Source organism: Schistocerca gregaria, chromosome 2 (genome assembly GCF_023897955.1).
Source record: "Schistocerca gregaria isolate iqSchGreg1 chromosome 2, iqSchGreg1.2, whole genome shotgun sequence".
Classification (NCBI taxonomy): domain Eukaryota; kingdom Metazoa; phylum Arthropoda; class Insecta; order Orthoptera; family Acrididae; genus Schistocerca; species Schistocerca gregaria.
Genome location: NC_064921.1, coordinates 531,993,873 through 532,014,231, shown reverse-complemented (window position 1 = coordinate 532,014,231; position 20,359 = coordinate 531,993,873). Strand labels below are relative to the sequence as shown.

Here is a 20,359-nt window from a genome sequence, read left to right as displayed (position 1 = left end):
ATGAGTGTAATCAGTATCGATCGCTGATTGTTTATTTCCTAGCGTAAGCAAAGATCATGAAGAGACAGATATTTCACATGTTACAACTAGTGGCTCTTCAGGTTAGTATATTTTTGGCGCTAACGTCATGTGCGTCTGGCAAGAGAATGCGCCTATCCGCCTGTGTGGGCGCTGCAGCAGTGGTGAGTGGTGTGTTGCCTATGTCCGCAGGGGTCGGCGCCCGGTGCGCCAGACGTGCTGCCCGCCGGCCGGCCGGACGGAGGCGTAGTGCCGCGCTGGGCCGAGCCGCCGGGGCGCCGGAAACAGTCGGTCGCCACCATGACCTACAGCGGACTCGCCTACGTCATCTCGGTGAGTACACTGGCGCAGCTCAAGGCAGCGCCTGCCGAGGAGCTGCTTTCGCTATCGATACCTTTTCCATTTGTTTATTTGCTAGTCCTGACAATGATAATAATAATGTCTGCATGCGCATACTTTCTTATAACCCGCCAGGGTAGCTGAGCGCGCTAACACGCTGCTTCCTGGGCTCGGGGAGGCGCGCCGGCCCCGGAACGAATCCGCCCGGCGGATTAACGACGAGGTCCGGTGTGCCGGCCAGCCTGCATGTGGTTTTTAGGTGGTTTTCCACATTCCGCTAGGTGATACCGGGCTGGTCCCCACGTTCCACCTCAGTTACAAGCGTCGTAGACATTTGAAACACGTCCGCACTATATCACGATTTACACTAGACGCAGACAGTAGTGGTACACTGATTCCATTCTGGGGGATACGGGATGGCGGCAGGAAGGGCATCCGGCCATCCCTAACACTAACACTGTCAAATCCGTTGTAACCACGCCGACCCTGCGATCGCTGCGGGACAATAACGTAAGCGAAAGAAAGAAAGCAGATACTTTCTTGTCTAATAAGTAGAAAGCTACCATAGGCTATTCGAGTAATACAAAGAGAGAAAACACATAATTTGCGTGGGGATAAATTATAGTGGGTTTGCACAGACTTCGATTATGAACCCACTATCGTTCTTGCTTATGTTAATCATCTATCATTTAATTTGATCCATGCGCAGACTGTCCTGTTTGGAGATGATACGAACATTGCCCTGAAGTCGAGGAACGAAGCATCAGACGAGAAAAGAGTAAATAATGTTTTTGAAAAAAGATACTTCGCTGGTTTTCCACAAATGGACTATCTTTAAACTTCGAAAAAACACAGATCATACAGCTTTACTTTGTCAAAAATATCCAGCCTCCCACTAACGAAGTGTACCAATAAGTAGACTAACTCTTAGGTGTGAATATTGGTGCACACTTAAACTAGAGAACCCATATAGTAGACGTATTAAGATGTTTAGCTTCGACTACTTTTGCTATAAAAAGAAGTGTCAATTTCGAACGTATAAAACTCAGCAAGTTAAAGTATTCCGCATATTTTCGTCCGCTGATGTCTTACGAGATAATAATCTGCAGTAATTACTCACTTGGTCAAAAAGTATATATTCCACAAAAGAAAGTCATTAGAATTATGTGTTCAGTCCACACACGCACGCATCTCTTTAAGTAGCTGGGAATATTAACCAAATTCGCAAGTCCATTTATTCACTTAAGAAATTTGTTATCAATAATTCATCTGAGTTTGTAGTAAAAGCCGACCGGTGTGGCCGAGCGGTTCTAGGCGCTTCAGTCTGGAACCGCGCGACCGCTACGGTCGCAGGTTCGAATCCTGCCTCGAGCATGGATGTGTGTGATGTCCTTAGGCTAGTTAGGTTTAAATAGTTCTAAGTTCTAGGGGACTGATGACCTCCGATGTTAAGTCCCATAGTGCTCAGAGCCATTTGAATTTTGTAGTAAAACGTAAACATCACTGACCAATTAGGCCTTCGGCTTCTTCCGACAGCCACTTTCAAGACAGTATGAAGAGCGATCAATGATCGTGAGACATGTGATCAGAATGTTGCCAATGCTTCCAGCCCTTATTAGCCAGTAGATGAATACTGAAAATGGCGCTGGTCTCTACTCGACAAGCTCCTCATTTGGTTTCTCAATGGATGAATGTATCCTGTACCAGACCTCCCTACCTCAGAAAAAAATCCAATGAGATTCTAGGAATATACGAGGGGCAGTCAAATGAAAAGCGAACACCCTCCACAACGGGACCGTGGAATGGTTCCATTAGGATAATTATGTCTGACATTTCTGGTCGTTTAAATTTTATGGCGTATCGCAGTTTCTGCAAAGTGTCTGCATAGTATCTCGTATTGATTATGGTTCCACATTCGCGGCACTCGATAAGCATAGGAGGCATCAAATAATCGAAAATAACAGAGAGAAACTTTTTTTAAAAATACGTTAGTAAATTTAGAAGGTTTCTAGGCAGACACAGGAAAAGCCAGAACAGAAGAAAGGAAAAAACAAGGGCCGAAGATGAAGCAGTAGTGAAAAATAGGAAGAAAGAACATTAATTGAAGTTGTTAATGATCCTAGCTTGTGACATGATCCTAGCTAATCAACACGGGGACTTAAAAAAATCTGCATACTCTAATTAAGGCATTTCTGATAACAACATAAGATCAGGTTATCGTGACGATGAAGTGCCGGAAAAGCAGGAAATAGATCATAGCTGTAGGAAGTGTGGAGATCAGCGGAGAGTATAGCATAGAATGTTGCTTCTGGATGTAAAATTGGCCCACACGGAATATTTGCAAATAATGAGGAGGTCGACGGGATAATCCTGCAAAGTTGGAACAGATCTATCATTTAAAGAAATACTGGACATATTATGGTCTTCTCGTTTTTGTAGAAAAGAAAAATTGCAAAACATACTGGAATCACAGCATAATAACCGATAAAACAATCCATTGTAATGACTATGTATAACAGTGATCAATAAGGCTGAGCAAGTCACGTTCCTCATACACATCGCTGTGCATAACACACGCAAGTTTTACACCTGCGATGAGAAGCCGACCAAATCAAGAACTTGTAGGTGAGATAAATTCCATGCGAAAGCAGAAGATTATACACATCAACTCCGCGGTAATATCGGGCACAGGCGTAGACCGGCGTCGGGTTTCTTAGAGAACGTAGTTAACTCTGTGATAAATAATTATAAGCATATCTTTACCAAGTAAAAGTATTCGAGCCAATAAAGCATTGCATGCACAGTTTTCCGAGAAGATTGAAGGCGAAATAGATAGACAAAAGACCTGGCCTTTGCTGACCAACGGAACCCTAAAGAAGGAAACTGGAGGACTGCTTTTTACTGCGTACGAACAAGCCATCAGAACAAGCGCCATCGACGACAGAATCGAGAAATCAGGAAAAGACCAGAAGTGCAGACGCTGTAAACAAGCTGACGAAACAACTGACCACATCTTGAGATGCTGCCAAAAGAACGTTAAGACTAATTGCAAGACTTGGTACAAAGAAGTGACACAAATGATTCATTGGAATTTGTGCCAAAATTACGATCTGTCAAGGGCAAGGAACTTTTGGGACCACAAACCAGAAAAAATTAAGGGAAACGAACATGAAAAATTACTGTTGGACTTTCGACCTCAGAAGGATCAAATAGTAGAACACAATAGTCTACGACAGGCGTCACAACTGTGGAGAAATAGAAAGTGTATATCATCGATAGTGCCAGCCCACGTGATAGCAGAACTGACGCGAAGCAGACTGAAAAATTTGTCGGATGCGTGAACTTGAAAACCGAACTACAGGACTCTGGTGTAAACCACTGAAAGTGCTCCTCGATGTTCTGAGCACACTGGGAATGGTGCAAAAGATCTTAGTGGGCACTTGATAACCACTGGCGTTAATAAAATATTCTTAGCCACTTTACTGGAACCTATACCAATTCTCCGTCGACATAACACGGAGTCAGAGATGCTTGGGAAGTGCCCACCTAATGGTACATACGAAATCCAGCATAGTGAACTCATTTGCTGTGTTTACTGCTATGACAATAATGACTTTAACAATAACGCAGAAATCAAGACTCTAAACCTAAGGCAGATCGCCCGAAATATATTTTAAGACATAAAAAAGGGCACGGTACGAAGGAGTATCAAATTGGTCACAAACTGATATTCATACAGGTCTCGACGGAAAATGCAAACTTGTAAACTGTGGCGATGGATGGATGAGTGTGTGCTGCTGCAGCGCAGTTGCACCACCCATCTGACAAGGATAGTCATCAGTGGACATGTCGATACCAGAGCATAAACTTTTTGCGAATTTCATTCCGTCTGCTCATTTGGACAGAAACTATGCCTCGCAGATACGAGCGTGAACAATATACACAGGTGTTAGCATTTGAGATGGGATGTGTAATTGGTCTCAAAGAAGGCGGTTGGAGTAATTAGCGAATCGTTCGACATTTCAATACGAGTGATGCCTCTCTTCGACGACGTTGACAGGAGTGGGTGAACCATGGCCGAACATGGCGTCGAGAAGGAAGCGGTCGATCTAGAGAGACGACACAACATGAGGACCGAGCAATCGTCACACCGGCACACAGAGCTCCGGATTCATCATCATCGATTCGATGTGCAAGTGGTGCTTCGGTGACCACAAGGATCATTAACAGGCGACTAACACATTGGGGACTAAGCACAAGGCGCCGCTTACGCCGACTGCCACTGACCTTCGTGCAGCAACAAGAGTTTCGAGATTAAATTCTGGATTTAATGTTTCAGATTTGTGTCCACTGTCTTCGGACCAGACAAATCCGCGGCGGACTGAATCCAGATCTTACATCCAATCACTTGTTTTTACATAGGATCATAAGTTACTGAAAGATCTTTATACAAGATTTGACTGTAGAAATTGTTGTAAACTGCAAGAACAGCTTTTGCTTACGGGTGCTCGAGTTCCTGTTTTTTTTATTATTGTGATTTTTTTTATTTATTCATTTATTTATTTTTAATTTTTTTTACATTTTTAATTTTTTTTAATTTTTTTTCTTTAACAGTAAGGAACTGAAAACTAGTAAGTGCACTCGTTGCGTCGAGTTGGGGACGCACGTAACTAAAACCATGCTAATAGTTGTAGAAAAAGGCATAAAGAAAGAGAGCAAAGTGCGGGGCGAAGGAAACCATGAAACAAAACTGAAGGGTGGAATCCATACCATCATTAACCAGTGCTACATCTTGCACCGGATGGGAAAACTAAAACTGCGAAGACCTTTTCGCATCGGGGACAAAAAGAGCAGATGGGACAAATACTACTACAGAGTGTGAGGGTTCACAGCGAAACTCTCCATATGCTGTATCATCCAGGTATGACTTCTCGTAATGATGAAAGTAGATCCCACGTTGTACCGTGTAGTGTTCTATTATCGCATTGTAATTTTAGCTTCTCTTACCCGTGATGTTCCAGCTACGTGGAGGGTCGTGGAACGCACTCCACAAAAAATTGGAAAAATATTGTCGATACTTTGGGTTACGGAGGATCTTGCAATGTCGTTCGTGCAAATAGTTCCAAAAGTCTAAAGTGCCGTCTTGAAACAAATAATGCACTGCATGTCCACGAAGCCACGTCATTGCATTAGTTTTAGTGCGTGGGTAATACGTTTCATCCGGGAATAAGATAGTCTTGGGGTCGATATGATTCGGCGTGACCCGAAGGAAGTATGCTGACATTTGCCTCACTAAGTGCCACACTGCTGTAGACTCGTCACAGCTAAGACGGTGTTCATCGTTGTCTTGAACGCCACAGCTCGTGCACGTGGGTGAGTCTACCATGTGGATCGCATGTAGCCTTGATCTGGTCACCTGCTTACCGTTGACAGTGATATACCACATCGCCGTGACGTCAGTGTCCAGTGTTACGTGGTGAATTGTCCTCCACACTACCCGCCAGTTGACGTTCGGGTGCTTCCTCTCCACGACGTTATCGGGTCGTCCACATTGCAGGATCCTATAAACCGTCTTTGCTGTCGCCAGTTGAATCGCTGGTAAGGCAAGTCGAACGTAACTGAGTTCGAGGTAAAAGACACCGATGTAGAAGATCGAAGAGGGGACGTGGTGTATCGGCACAGGCAGCAACAGGGAGGGCGGTGCTAGTTCTTCTATTAACAAACTGGTCAGACTGTTCGGACGGCGGTGCCATAGTTTGACTAATGTGCTCACAAATAGGGCGACCGCTCTGTCATAAACGTGATAAAGGCCAAGCCCTCCCCGATCCGGGGGAAGGGCGAGAGTCTCATATTTGATCTTGAAAAGCATTCCAGAACTCACGAAGGACCCAAAAGCCGCAAGTATACGCCGAGCTAACATCACCGGTGTAGGTAATATCTGGGCGATGTGCGGAATGCGTGACGCTAAATGTGTGTTGACATACTGGGTCCGTTGGACGATGTCCAGGGCTCGTAGGCGGTTATTGGCAATTCCAGTCCGAACGTTTCGTAAAAGCCGTCGAAAGTTGTGAGCAGCGGTCCGTCGTATATCGTCTGTAAAATCAATGCCGAGACATTTCAAACTATCACTGAGCTGTAAGGGGGTGACACTGTTCTCAGACAATCCGACCCCGATGTTCATCGCCACCGATTTTGCGACGTTGATACGACTACCAGTGGCCATGCCATATTTCGCTATCCAAGTTAGTGCGCTAGCGGTGTCGTCACCGTTGCGGATGACAATCACCAAATCGTCAGCGTACGCTTTACATCGGAAAGTGTGGCCTCGTAACGTCATACCCGTTAGTCGTTGGCGCAGGCTGCAGAGGAGAGGTTCCATGGCCACAGCGTAAAGTAAAGTGGACAGAGGGCAGCCTTGGCGTATCGATCGAGAAATGGTGAGGGGCTGCGAAGGTCGGCCGTTGACGATCACCTTGGACGTCGCGCCACGGAGTAGTCGCATGACGACAGTGACGAATGGCTGTGGGTACCGTATATGTTGGAGGACCGCTTCCAAATAGTTGTGGTCCACTCGGTCGAAAGCTTGACTAAAATCAATGGCCGCCAGTGCACCCATCAGACGACATGCCCTCGCCAGTGAGATCAAGTCACGATATTCGCTGAGTGCTGTTTGAATATTATTGTCGCCTCCTAATGACGTCTGATCGGGTGAGATCCGCGCCGCCAACAGTCGAGAAAAGATCTTAAAGTCGCAGTTCAATAGCGTCAACGGGCGGTAGTCCTGCAGTCGTGAGCCACCGGACGGTTTGTGAATAGGAATAATCATCCCTTCCACAAGGGCCGCAGGGAGCGGCACGTCCGGGGATAGTAGTTCGCGACAGATGTCCGTCCATCGGGAGGCTAATAAATATTGAAAAGTCCGGTAAAATTCCAAGGGGAGGCCATCAGGACCCGGAGACTTGTTGACAGCTGCTTTTCTAATGGCGTTTATCACTTCTTCTTCCGTAATTTCATCCATCAAGGCCGCTTCCATTGCCGCGGTGACGGTGCCGTAAATCGTCTGAGAGACGTCCTCCAGCGCTGTTGGATCAGGGGTCTGAGCGGAATAGAGCTGGGAATAATGATTGTAGAACGCTGTGTTTATGTCTTGTTGCGTGGTGAGGCGATGACCGTCCTCCGTGTCGATGAAGCGTATCAGCGCTCGTTGGCGTCGTTTACGTTCACGAAGGACGTGGAACATTGACTGGCGTTCGCTAGGTATCCGATCCTGCGTCCTCGAGCGGATGACTACCCCCTCTAGGTGGCGTCGCATATGAGCGAGGATCTGAGCCTTAGCACGGTGGACCGCCGTTTGTCGTTCCGGAGACGGCGCCACAGCATCGCAGTCGCGCAGGACCCGGAAGTAAAAATCGAGTGTATGTCTTCGCCAAGTAGCGTGGTCGCGACCGTAGGTTATCAACGTTCGCCTCAGTGCCGGTTTGGCGCAGTCCAACCACCAGCGGATCGTTGTGGGATTTGCACGGAGGCGATTTTCACACGAATGCCACGTATCCTCAACGGCTTGGCAGCAATCCGGGTACGACAGGTGAGCGATGTTTAATTTCCACGGGCTGCGGCTTCTCCACACTTGTTGCCGCCGCAGGGTGACGGCACAAATGTAAGCTGAGTGGTCCGAGAATGCTGCAGGCCACAGTTCCGCATCCTGCGTTCCAGCGGCGAGAGAGCGTGAGACATAAATCCGATCGATACGACTGGAAGAGTGACTCGTGAAGTGCGTGAATCCCGGTCGGTGGCATGGAGATGTTCCCAAGTGTCCACCAACTGCAGGTCTCGAATTAGCGTCTCGAGTTCCGGGCACGGATTATCTCGTGGGAGTTGGTCTCTGGACGCCAGTACGCAATTGTAGTCACCTCCAATCAACAGATGGTCGTGAGGGCCTTGGAAGAGCGGGGCGACGTCTTCCGCAAAGAATCGTGAACGTTCGCGACGTTTGTTCGTCCCGGAAGGTGCGTAGATATTGATAAGGCGGACACCCAGTACTGTGAGTGCCATTCCTCTTGCCCCAGGCAGAAACAGGATATCGTCCACCACTATCCCTTCCCGAAGAAGTACAGCGACACCACTGCCTGTTGGGGAAGCTGGAGAGACGCAAGCATCGTAACCGTACATGCCTGGGAAATCGTCGACGTACACTTCCTGGAGAAGGGCTATGTCGATGGAAGCAGAGTTCAACATATCCTGAAGCAAGGATAACTTAGCGCGCGTCCGTATAGTGTTGATGTTTATAGTTGCAATGCGATAAGTTTGAGGTCTATCCACAGCATCCGTGTTGGCCATCAGTACCCCTGTAATCCGAACGGACGTGCCCTACTTGGCCACAACCAGAGCAAGTGCGTGGCTGACCGTCATACATAATGATCGCCCTACATCCGCCGATGACAAGATATGACGGAACATGTTTGGTCAGTTCAATTTTAATCTGTCGTACCCCGTTAAGAACGGGGTACGTTGTAAAGGTGGTCCATTTTTCGGCCATATGGCTGATCACTCTGCCGTAGGGCTGGAAAGCCGCGGTGACTACGTCCGCTGGTACTTCAAAAGGGAGTTCGAAGACGCGTATTGTACGTAGGCCAAGCCCCGCGTGATCGATAGAGACCGACCCAATATGGCCATCAGAATGTTGAATTTAAGATCGTTTGCATGTGCGCTCACGATTTTGTTGCACACCTCGTCACTTACTAGCTTGACGTAGACAACACTGCTCGTGATAGAGAGATGGATACCAATTATGTCTCGTGGGTCAATTTTAACGTCGTCACGTAGGAAACGTTCCACTTCAAAAGCTCGCGGTCGTGCATGATCGGGTTGAAAACTGATCTTGATGGTGGTTTGTCTGTATGAATGTGCCATGTTGCGTCGGTAGTGATGGACTCTAAACTAGCGACAACGTAGTAGTAAACAACTACGGGCACTCGCGACCGCGCAGACGGGACGTAAACAAGACGTCCTCGCCGCAGCGCTGCGGAAAGCAGACTGTGCTGTTAGTTGTACCTGATATCCTCTGGTATGTTCGGCCAGATATGCTACAAACTGCAGTTACAGAAGTGATACACGACGTACCAGCTGATGCCATACTTGACAAGAAGTCAGATGAACTAAGAGGTCATATGACGTGACAATTTTGAGCGTTAACTCTTATTATCCTGTCATAAAAATCGCAAAGCCCTATCATTAGATGCAGCACATACGGCCAAAAAATACGGTGGACGTACAAACGCGATATACCGTCTCGCATATCTGAACTAGGAGTATCCTCGTGAATTATACGACGTGCTAAGCTAAGACCAGCACAGCAGACATGATGGCGCAGCTTCATACTGCACCGAGAGAGTGAGTCGGTCGCTACGATGTTGCCAGACACGCAGCCGGCTGTAGTCAGTATCTGCAACATACCTAGGATTCAACGCAACACGTAGATCCGTACTGGGTATGGCTGATAGAGGAAATAGAGAAGATTCATAGAAGGGCAGAGCGTTTCATTACACGTTCACTTAGTAATCAGGATAGTGGCACAGAGATGATGAATCAAGTCCGGTGGCAGACGCTGCAAGGAAAGCAAGAGTGGCAATCTGCATCACGGTGTGGTTTATTGTTTAAGTTCAGAGAACATATATTCTTTGAAGAGTAAACAAATATATTGCTTCCAGAATGAGATTTTCACTCTGCAGCGGAGTGTGCGCCGATATGAAACTTCCTGGCAGATTGGAAGGTAGGAGACGGATACTGGCAGAAGTAAAGCTGTGAGTACCGGGCGTGAGTCGTGCTTCGGTAGCTCAGTTGGCAGCCGGCACGGTAGCTCAGCGTGTTCGGCCAGAGGGTTACGCGCCCTCTGTAATAAAAAAACTGAGTCAATCGATCAAAAACGAACATAAATGGATGTCTTACGACGTCCGCCCCGAGCAGATGCAACGAACAAAAGCGAACAAAAATTGAGATTAAAAAAAAAAAAGTTGGTAGAGCACTTGCCTGCGAAAGGCAAAGGTCCCGAGTTCGAGTCTCGGTCGGGCACACAGTTTTAATCTGCCAGGAAGTTTCAAATATATTGCTTCCTCCTATGCCTATATCGCGAAAAGACCAACAAGCTAGTTTTCAATAATATCGACACTTATATAGCAAACGACTTAACTGACATATTTCCGTTCCGTATGAAAATTGAGCACTTAATTCGTTGTACGTGAAGTAGAGCTGCGTAAAACCACCTCTTAAGTCAGAGCCTATTTTAAGTACTTCTACTACTGGTTGAAATTCTGGTTGAGACGTCCATAAATATATAACTGTCTGAAACATTCACCTGACAGGTTGTTATTTTTTGGTACAGAATCGATATTTATAATTATTTCAGTGCACTGGGATTTCAAGAAAAAGCAGTATGGGTCACAAACAAAAAATTAATATAGGCTGATTTAATTGGTATTTGTGATCTTTCAGTCGCTTCATATTGGTTGTTACTAGCGTTAAAATTATTCTTTGATAAATATTCATCAAGGTATCACAGTTTCAATGTGATTATATAGATTAACGTTGAATCCAGTTGCAGTCGATTTCCTGTACCCTGCATCAGCTGCACAGCTAATTCACTGTGACACGTGACATTCTCAGTGGTGCAGTTCAACGTATGCCAGTCACTAGTTATTAGGTGTGACTGTGCAGCTTATAAAGCATATTCTCACAAAGTCACCATGATCGATGTGAACCCCTGTCTCCCAACAACTGTTAGCGCAATTTATCACGCACACAAAACAGAGGACTCGAACCGTATGCTGGAGTCACTCACAGTATATACACTATGTGATCAAAAGTATCCGGACACGTGGCTGAATATGACTTACAAGTTCGTAGCGCCCTCCATCGGTAATGCTGGAATTCAATATGGTGTTGGCCCACCCTTAGCCTTGGTGACAGCTTCCTCTCTCGCAGACATACGTTCAATCAGGTGCTGGAAGGTTTCTTGGGGAATGGCATCCCATTCTTCACGGATTGTTGCACTGAGGACAGGTATCGATGTCGGTCGGTGAGGCCTGGCACGGAGTCGGCGTTCCAAAACATCCCAAAGCCTATAGGATTCAGGTCAGGACTCTGTGCAGTCCATTCCATTACAGGGATGTTATTGTCGTGTAAGCACTCCGCCACAGGCCGTGCATTATGAACAAGTGCTCGATCGTGTTGAAAGATGCAATCGTCGTCCCCCAATTGCTCTTCAACAGTGAGAAGCAATAACGTGCTTAAAACATCGATGTAGGCCTGTGCTGTGATAGTTGCACGCAAAACAACAAGAGGTGCAAGCCCTCTCCATGAAAAACACGAACACACCGTAACACCACCGCCTCCGAATTTTACTGTTGGCACTACACACGCTGGCAGATGACGTTCACCTGGCATTCGACATACCCTCATCCTGCCATAGGATCGCCACATTGTGTAATGTGATTCTTCACTCCACACAACGTTCATCCACTATTCAGTCGTCCAATGTTAACGCTCCTTACGCCAAGCGAGGAGTCGTTTGGCACTTACCGGCGATGTGTGGCTTATGAGCAACCGCTCGACCATGAAATCCAAGTTTGCTCACCTCCTGCCTAACTTCATAGTACTTGCAGTGGATCGTGATGCAGTTTGGAATTCCTGTGTGATAGTCTGGATAGATGTCTGTCTATTACACATTACGACCCTCTTCAACTGTCGGCGGTCTCTGTCAGTCAACAGACGAGGTTGACCTGGACGCTTTTGTCCTGTACGTGACCCTTCACGTATCCACTTCACTATCACATCGGAAACAGTAGACCTAGGGACGTTTAGGAGTGTGGAAATCTCGCGTACACACGTGTAACACAAAGGACACCCGACCACCTGACCACATTCGAAGTCCGTGATTTCCGCGGAGCGCCCCATTCTGCTCTCTCACGATGTCTAATGACTACTGAGTCGCTCATATGGAGTACCTGGCAGTAAGTATCACCCCAATGCACTTAATATGAAAAGCGTATGTTTTTGGGGGTGTCCGGATACTTTTGATCACATAGTGTATATAGTGAATATATTTAGTGCGTATGGTGTCGAAAAACTCAGAAAATTACTAGCGAAATTATTGTGTTGTGAGAACTACATATGACGAAAAACCGGAATGTAACTGAAATACACTCCTAGAAATTGAAATAAGAACACCGTGAATTCATCGTCCCAGGAAGGGGAAACTTTATTGACACATTCCTGGGGTCAGATACATCACCTGATCACACTGACAGAACCGCAGGCACATAGACACAGGCAACAGAGCATGGCACAATGTCGGCACTAGTACAGTGTATATCCACCTTTCGAAGCAATGCAGGCTGCTATTCTCCCATGGAGACGATCGTAGAGATGCTGGATGTAGTCCTGTGGAACGGTTTGCCATGCCATTTCCACCTGGCGCCTCAGTTGGACCAGCGTTCGTGCTGGACGTGCAGACCATGTGAGACGACGCTTCATCCAGTCCCAAACATGCTCAATGGGGGACAGATCCGGAGATCTTGCTGGCCAGGGTAGTTGACTTACACCTTCTAGAGCACGTTGGGTGGCACGGGATACCTGCGGACATGCATTGTCCTGTTGGAACAGCAAGTTCCCTTGCCGGTCTAGGAATGGTAGAACGATGGGTTCGATGATGGTTTGGATGTACCGTGCACTATTCAGTGTCCCCTCGACGATCACCAGAGGTGTACGGCCATTGTAGGAGATCGCTCGCCACACCATGGTGCCGGGTGTTGGCCCTGTGTGCCTCGGTCGTATGCAGTCCTGATTGTGGCGTTCACCTGCACGGCGCCAAACACGTATACGACCATCATTGGCACCAAGGCAGAAGCGACTCTCATCGCTGAAGACGACACGTCTCCATTCGTCCCTCCATTCACGCCTGTCGCGACACCACTGGAGGCGGGCTGCACGATGTTGGGGCGTGAGCGGAAGACGGCCTAACGGTGTGCGGGACCGTAGCCCAGCTTCATGGAGACGGTTGCGAATGGTCCTCGCCGATACCCCAGGAGCAACAGTGTCCCTAATTTGCTGGGAAGTGGCGGTGCGGTCCCCTACGGCACTGCGTAGGATCCTACGGTCTTGGCGTGCATCCCTGCGTCGTGGTCCGGTCCCAGGTCGACGGGCACGTGCACCTTCCGGCGACCACTGGCGACAACATCGATGTACTGTGGAGACCTCACGCCTCACGTGTTGAGCAATTCGGCGGTACGTCCACCCGGCCTCCCGCATGCCCACTATACGCCCTCGCTCAAAGTCCGTCAACTGCACATACGGTTCACGTCCACGCTGTCGCGGCATGCTACCAGTGTTAAAGACTGCGATGGAGCTCCGTATGCCACGGCAAACTGGCTGACACTGACGGCGGCGGTGCACAAATGCTGCGCAGCTAGCGCCATTCGACGGCCAACACCGCGGTCCCTGGTGTGTCCGCTGTGCCGTGCGTGTGATCATTGCTTGTACAGCCTTCTCGCAGTGTCCGGAGCAAGTATGGTGGGTCTGGCACACCGGTGTCAATGTGTTCTTTTTTCCATTTCCAGGAGTGTAGTATGTAAATTAACGTTATGCGCCAAAGACCAGTCTGAGGACGTCTTCAGAAATCGACGTGTATTCGATTTTGGCACGCGAAAATCAGCAGCTAACTCAAATCACGCCACAGTGTGCAAGTGCACTGGGAATCACACAGTAATTCCACAGAAAAAATCCTCAGCGCTTTAATGTGATCTGGCCAGCTTTCATATAATTCACAATGTTCAGGAGGAAGATCTCACCTGAGAAACACATATACGAGAGCGGTATTAAAAGTAATGTCTCCGAGTTTTCTGGTCTATTACATGTCATGCAGATTACTCGGTCGACTGTCCCGCTTCGCTGACGCTACATGCAGCCCCTCTACTGCTAGAGGGATCCAAAATGTACCGTGTAACATCGCGGTTTGTAACAAAACAATGTCGGTGCGTGAGAAACAGCCTCCTGTAATCGAGTTTCTAACCGCAGAAAGCATACCTCCAATTGAAATCCGCAGAAGAATAAACTCTATGTACTGTGGTGATTTTATAGACATCAGTGGTGTGCGACGTTGGGTTGCTCGTCCTTGTAAAGAAGGAAACGGTAGTATTAACCTCAGCTTGTGTGTCAGAGCTCAGAATGGACGACCGCGTTTGGTAACAGGTGAGACCCGTCGGAATCGTGCTGATGAACTCCTCAGAGAAAATCGTCGGATAATACCGATCTCAGATAAGTGTGGCATATGACCAGTGCATGTGCAAAGAACCACTGAGGTACTGCCGTACGGAAAACCGTGTATACGGTGAACGCCTCTGATTCTCAGCCTTGATATGAAACAGAGGAAACTGGACATTTGCCGGCCGCTGTCGCCGAGGGTTCTAGGCGCTTCAGTCTGGAACCGCGGGACCGCTACGGTCGCAGGTTCGAATCCTGCCTCTGGCATGGATGTGTGTGATGTCCTTAGGTTAGTTATGTTATGTCATGTTACGTTACGTTAACCGGGGACATGGAGACGACGGAGAGGCTCCGCCCCCGCCGCAGCCGCAGTGGCCCACAACCCCACGACGACTACCGCAGTCCACTTCACCCCTCCACCGTCCCACACCGAACTCAGGGTTATTGTGCGGTTCAGCCCCCGGTGGACCCCCAGTGGAACGTCTCACACCAGACGAGTGTAACCTCTATGTTTGCTTGGTAGAGTAATGGTGGTGTACGCGTACGTGGAGAACTTGTTTGCGCAACAATCGCCGACATAGTGTAGCTGAGGCGGAATAAGACGAACCAGCCCGCATTTGCCGAGCCAGATGGAAAACCGCCTAAAAACCATCCACAGACTAGTTGGCTCACCGGACCTCGACACAAATCCGCCGGGCGGATTCGTGCCGGGGACCGGCGCTCCTTCCCGCCCGGAAAGCGGTGCGTCAGACCGCACAGCCAACCGGGCGGGCTAGGTTAGTTACGTTTAAGTAGTTCTAAGACTAGGAGACTGATGACCTGAGATGTTAAGTCCCATAGTGCTTAGAGCCATTTGAACCATATCGTCGGCAAAGTTATGGTCAGAGTGTTCTGGAATGTTCAAGGTGTGATGCATTTAGAATTCATGCATGAAGGCACCACTGTAGACTTTGCAAGGCACTGCGAGACCCTTACAATACTGAAAGCACGGATTCGAAGAGTTCGTCCACGGACGGAGCCCACTCTCCTGCAGCATGACAGTGCCAGACCACACACGAGCGCTGAGACATCTACAACAACACCCTGGGTTCACAGTCATCGATCATCCCTCATACAGTCCGGACTTGGCCCCATCCCATTTTCATCTTTCTCTGAAACTTAAGGAACACGTTCGAAGACTTCTCTTCGACAGATTTGAAGAAGTGTTAGCAGAGGTGAGGTTGTGATTTCGTTAAATACGTCAGACAATGTACAGTGACAGTATCTACAAACTGGTCTCTCGTTGCTAGAAATGTGTCCGTCGCCAGGGTGACTACTTCGAGAAAAGGATATGTACACATTAAGAATAAAGATGAGGAATGTTAATAAAGTCTGTTTCATTTAAAAAGCATTTCACATTAAAAATTCGGAGGAATTACATTTCAGCTCGCCCTCGCACAAATTCTTACTCTCGGTGTTTGCTTTCTGAGCTAATCACTGTTATTTCCGTTGCGAGTATTTAAAATTTAAAGCTAATGCAGTAGAGAGATAATTTCTCTGTGTTTCCTACATGCTAGATTTCCTAAAGACAGAGAGGCATCACGAAAGATCTAAGAATTCTCCACTCTATGGGTCTTTTGACATGAAAACTCCGATCTATGAAGCAATGCTATCGCGGACTGAAACTGAAAATGTGCGCAGCAGTAAACGTACCTTCTACGCTTAGGATAAGTGGAGACTTAAATAGCTGGCTGCATCCTCAATATATACTCATGTAGCGAAGTGTGTAATGGAGTTCGCGATCTGGCACCTCATGCCACCGGTACCTAGATTATAAGTGCTGTTAACGTGTGGGGAGATAATAATACGCAAACTTCGAAGGCCTGATAAAACGTGTCTGTGCAGAAATGTTTATTCTCACACTAAGAAATTTTTCAGAAGAAAATTTGCAAAAATTTCACTGCTTTTAAAACCTATTTTTTAACTTTATTACCGCCCACGTAACTTCTTTGTGCGGCACCGGTTGCAGAAGTTTAACAACTGATCTTAAAAGCCTGCAGTAATGCGACCACTTATTAGCTCAAAGGCGCATAATTTCATAATTTCACTTTTAATAGAGCAGCGGTAGTTTTCGTCATCGTTTGAATTAAACTTTCTCAGTTAAGCTCAAGACGCGGTTAACCTGCCACTTCCAGCAATACTTATGCACTAAATTCTTTAAATATGTTACCTACACCGCGTTTCAGTCAACGATCAATATTTAGAACAAAGAATGCATTTCCTGAACTGTAAAGTCCAACATAAGTCAACTGTAATCAAATCACAATCACTCTACACATCAGACACTTGTTCTGCAACAAAAAATGTTAAATCATCAACTAGAAATGAAAGCTGAAATTCTGTTCATAGGACACGTAAAAACTATGGACCCACATAGCCTAACACATCATATTCAGGCGTTCTTGAAAAGTATGATTGCTAGGAGTCACAGGCACAAATAAACAGAAAATACCTTACGAATTAAGATCGTCAAAAACAAACAATCCAGAGCTGATAGAGAGCATCATGACTGATACAGGGATTAGTGATCACAAGGTCGTTGTAGCTAGGCTCAATACCATTTCTTCCAAATCCATCAGAAACAAACGCAAAATAATTTTATTTAAAAAAGCGGATAAAGTGTCACTAGAAGGCTTCCTAAAATACAATTTCCATTCCTTCCGAACTGACTATGCGAATGTAGACGAGATGTGGCTCAAATTCAAAGATATAGTAGCAACAGCAATTGAGATACTCATACCTCAGAAATTGGTAAGAGATGGAACGGATCCCCCGTGGTACACAAAAAAGGTCCGAACGCTGTTGCAGAGGCAACGGAAAAAGCATGCGAAGTTCAGAAGAACGTGAAATCCCGAAGATGGGCTAAAATTTACAGATGCGCGAAATTTGGCACGTACTTCGATGCGAAATGCCTTTAATAGGTTCCACAACGAAACATTGCCTCGAAATTTGGTAGAAAATCCGAAGAAATTCTGGTCGTATGTAAAGTACACAAGCGGCAAGACGCAGTCAATACCTTCGCTGCGCAGTGCCGATGGTACTGTTACCGACGACTGTGCCGCTAAAGCGGAGTTATTGAACGCAGTTTTCCGAAATTCCTTCACCAGGGAAGACGAATGGAATATTTCAGAATTTGAAACACGAACATCTGCTAGCATGAGTTTCTTAGAAGTAGATACCTTAGGGGTTGCGAAGCAACTCAAATCGCTTGATAGGGGCAAGTCTTCAGGTCCAGATTGTATACCGATTAGGATAGCTCCCTACTTAGCACTCATATACAACCGCTCGCTCACCGATAGCTCTGTACCTACAGATTGGAAAATTTCGCTGGTCGCACCAGTGTTCAAGAAGGGTAGTAGGAGTAATCCATTTAACTACAGACCTATATCATTGACGTCGGTTTGCAGTAGGGTTTTGGAGCATATACTGTATTCAAACATTATGAATCACCTCGAAGGGAACGATCTATTGACACGTAATCAGCATGGCTTCAGAAAACATCGCTCTTGTGCAACGCAGCTAGCTCTTTATTCGCACGAAGTAATGGCCGCTATCGACAGGGGATCTCAAGTTGATTCCGTATTTCTAGATTTCCGGAAAGCTTTTGACACCGTTCCTCACAAGCGACTTCTAATCAAGCTGCGGAGCTATGGGGTATCGTCTCAGTTGTGCGACTGGATTCGTGATTTCCTGTCAGGAAGGTCGCAGTTCGTAGTAATAGACGGCAAATCATCGAGTAAAACTGAAGTGATATCAGGTGTTCCCCAGGGAAGCGTCCTGGGACCTCTACTGTTCCTGATCTATATAAATGACCTGGGTGACAATCTGAGCAGTTCTCTTAGGTTGTTCGCAGATGATGCTGTAATTTACCGTCTAGTAAGGTCATCCGAAGACCACTATCAGCTGCAAAGCGATTTAGAAAAGATTGCTGTATGGTGTGTCAGGTGGCAGTTGACGCTAAATAACGAAAAGTGTGAGATGATCCACATGAGTTCCAAAAGAAATCCGTTGGAATTCGATTACTCGATAAATAGTACAATTCTCAAGGCTGTCAATTCAACTAAGTACCTGGGTGTTAAAATTACGAACAACTTCAGTTGGAAGGACCACATAGATAATATTGTCGGGAAGGCGAGCCAAAGGTTGCGTTTCATTGGCAGGACACTTACAAGATGCAACAAGTCCACTAAAGAGACAGCTTACACTACACTCCTTCGTCCTCTGTTAGAATATTGCTGCGCGGTGTGGGATCCTTACCAGGTGGGATTGACGGAGGACATCGAAAGGGTGCAAAAAAGGGCAGCTCGTTTTGTATTATCACGTTATAGGGGAGAGTGTGTGGCAGATATGATACACGAGTTGGGATGGAAGTCATTACAGCATAGACGTTTTTCGTCGCGGCGAGACCTTTTTACGAAATTTCAGTCACCAACTTTCTCTTCCGAATGCGAAAATATTTTGTTGAGCCCAACCTACATAGGTAGGAATGATCATCAAAATAAAATAAGAGAAATCAGAGCTCGAACAGAAAGGTTTAGGTGTTCGTTTTTCCCGCTCGCTGTTCGGGGGTGGAATAGTAGAGAGATAGTATGATTGTGGTTCGATGAACCCTCTGCCAAGCACTTAAATGTGAATTGCAGAGTAGTCATGTAGATGTAGATGTAGATGTACATGACTGCGATGCAATCAGCGAAGTCACAAGTACATGGGGTTTTAAGGAAGAAGAGGAGAAGAACCAATCAACAGATGAAATAATTGTTAATTTCGCGTTGCCCCAAGCGTCATATTATTGGAAGAGGGAGTGGGATACTGGAACGTACCTTCACTGTGTTCGGTAGTAATAATAGCTATAGTCGTGAAACGTAGCTGACACTGAATTATAACTTTAATGGCGATAACTGATACCGCAAAATTATCGTCTATCCCATATTTATCTCACAGTTGCACTCTCCCTCTTCGCTGCTTCATGCTGATAAATTCAAGCGTAAAAATAATAATTTATTGGTACACCAACAGATTCCCCTAAATACGCCTCTAGAGTGACGTTAGAAATGATCTACTACTGGGCTATTTATTATTTATCACTTAGATAACTGGCTTCTTTTATAAAATATTTACCTATGGTGCAAATGAGTAGCTTAAACAGTTCTACGTAATAACAGCAACCATGTCCTATTATAAGTATTGGAGTTTTTCCCTTGTCATCAGCCCTGCTAAAAGTGTTTTAAATTTTTGTAATTGCACTCTGATTGCATCAATACATCGAGTTGAAGTAACAGGTTGCTTTGCCATTGAAGGCATCAATCTATTTTTTCCGCATATTAATGAGTAATTTAGAACACAAATTTCAGTGTTATTAAGGAAAACATTCAAAAAGTACTTAAACCAAAATTACATCACACATACACACACACACACACACACACACACACACACACACACACACACACACACACAAACACAAACAAACAGAACTCTGGTACACGTAGTTCGGTGGAGTGCGTTCAAACTCTTGACGTGATAATTAAAAGTGTTCGTTGCGCACTGATCACACTGTTGTTCAGTGTTAAACTCTAAGACAAATAAAAAGGGACGGAAATCAATAGATGTGATGTACATGTACATGACAAACAAATGTTTACAAAACTTCCTGTCTGATTAAAACTGTGTGCTGGACCGAGACTCGAACTCGAGACCTTTGCCTTTCGCG

The 20,359-nt window shown here is 46.3% G+C and overlaps 1 protein-coding gene across 1 annotated transcript in view; it reads left to right on the top strand.

Moving 5' to 3' along the window:
• LOC126330513 (inactive rhomboid protein 1-like) overlaps positions 1-20,359 on the top strand; it is a 786,904-nt gene that overhangs the window by 605,478 nt on the left and 161,067 nt on the right. Inside the window, exon 5 of the mRNA XM_049996362.1 lies at positions 211-351. Coding sequence (XP_049852319.1) covers positions 211-351 — 141 coding nt within the window. The remainder of the gene's footprint in view (positions 1-210; positions 352-20,359) is intronic.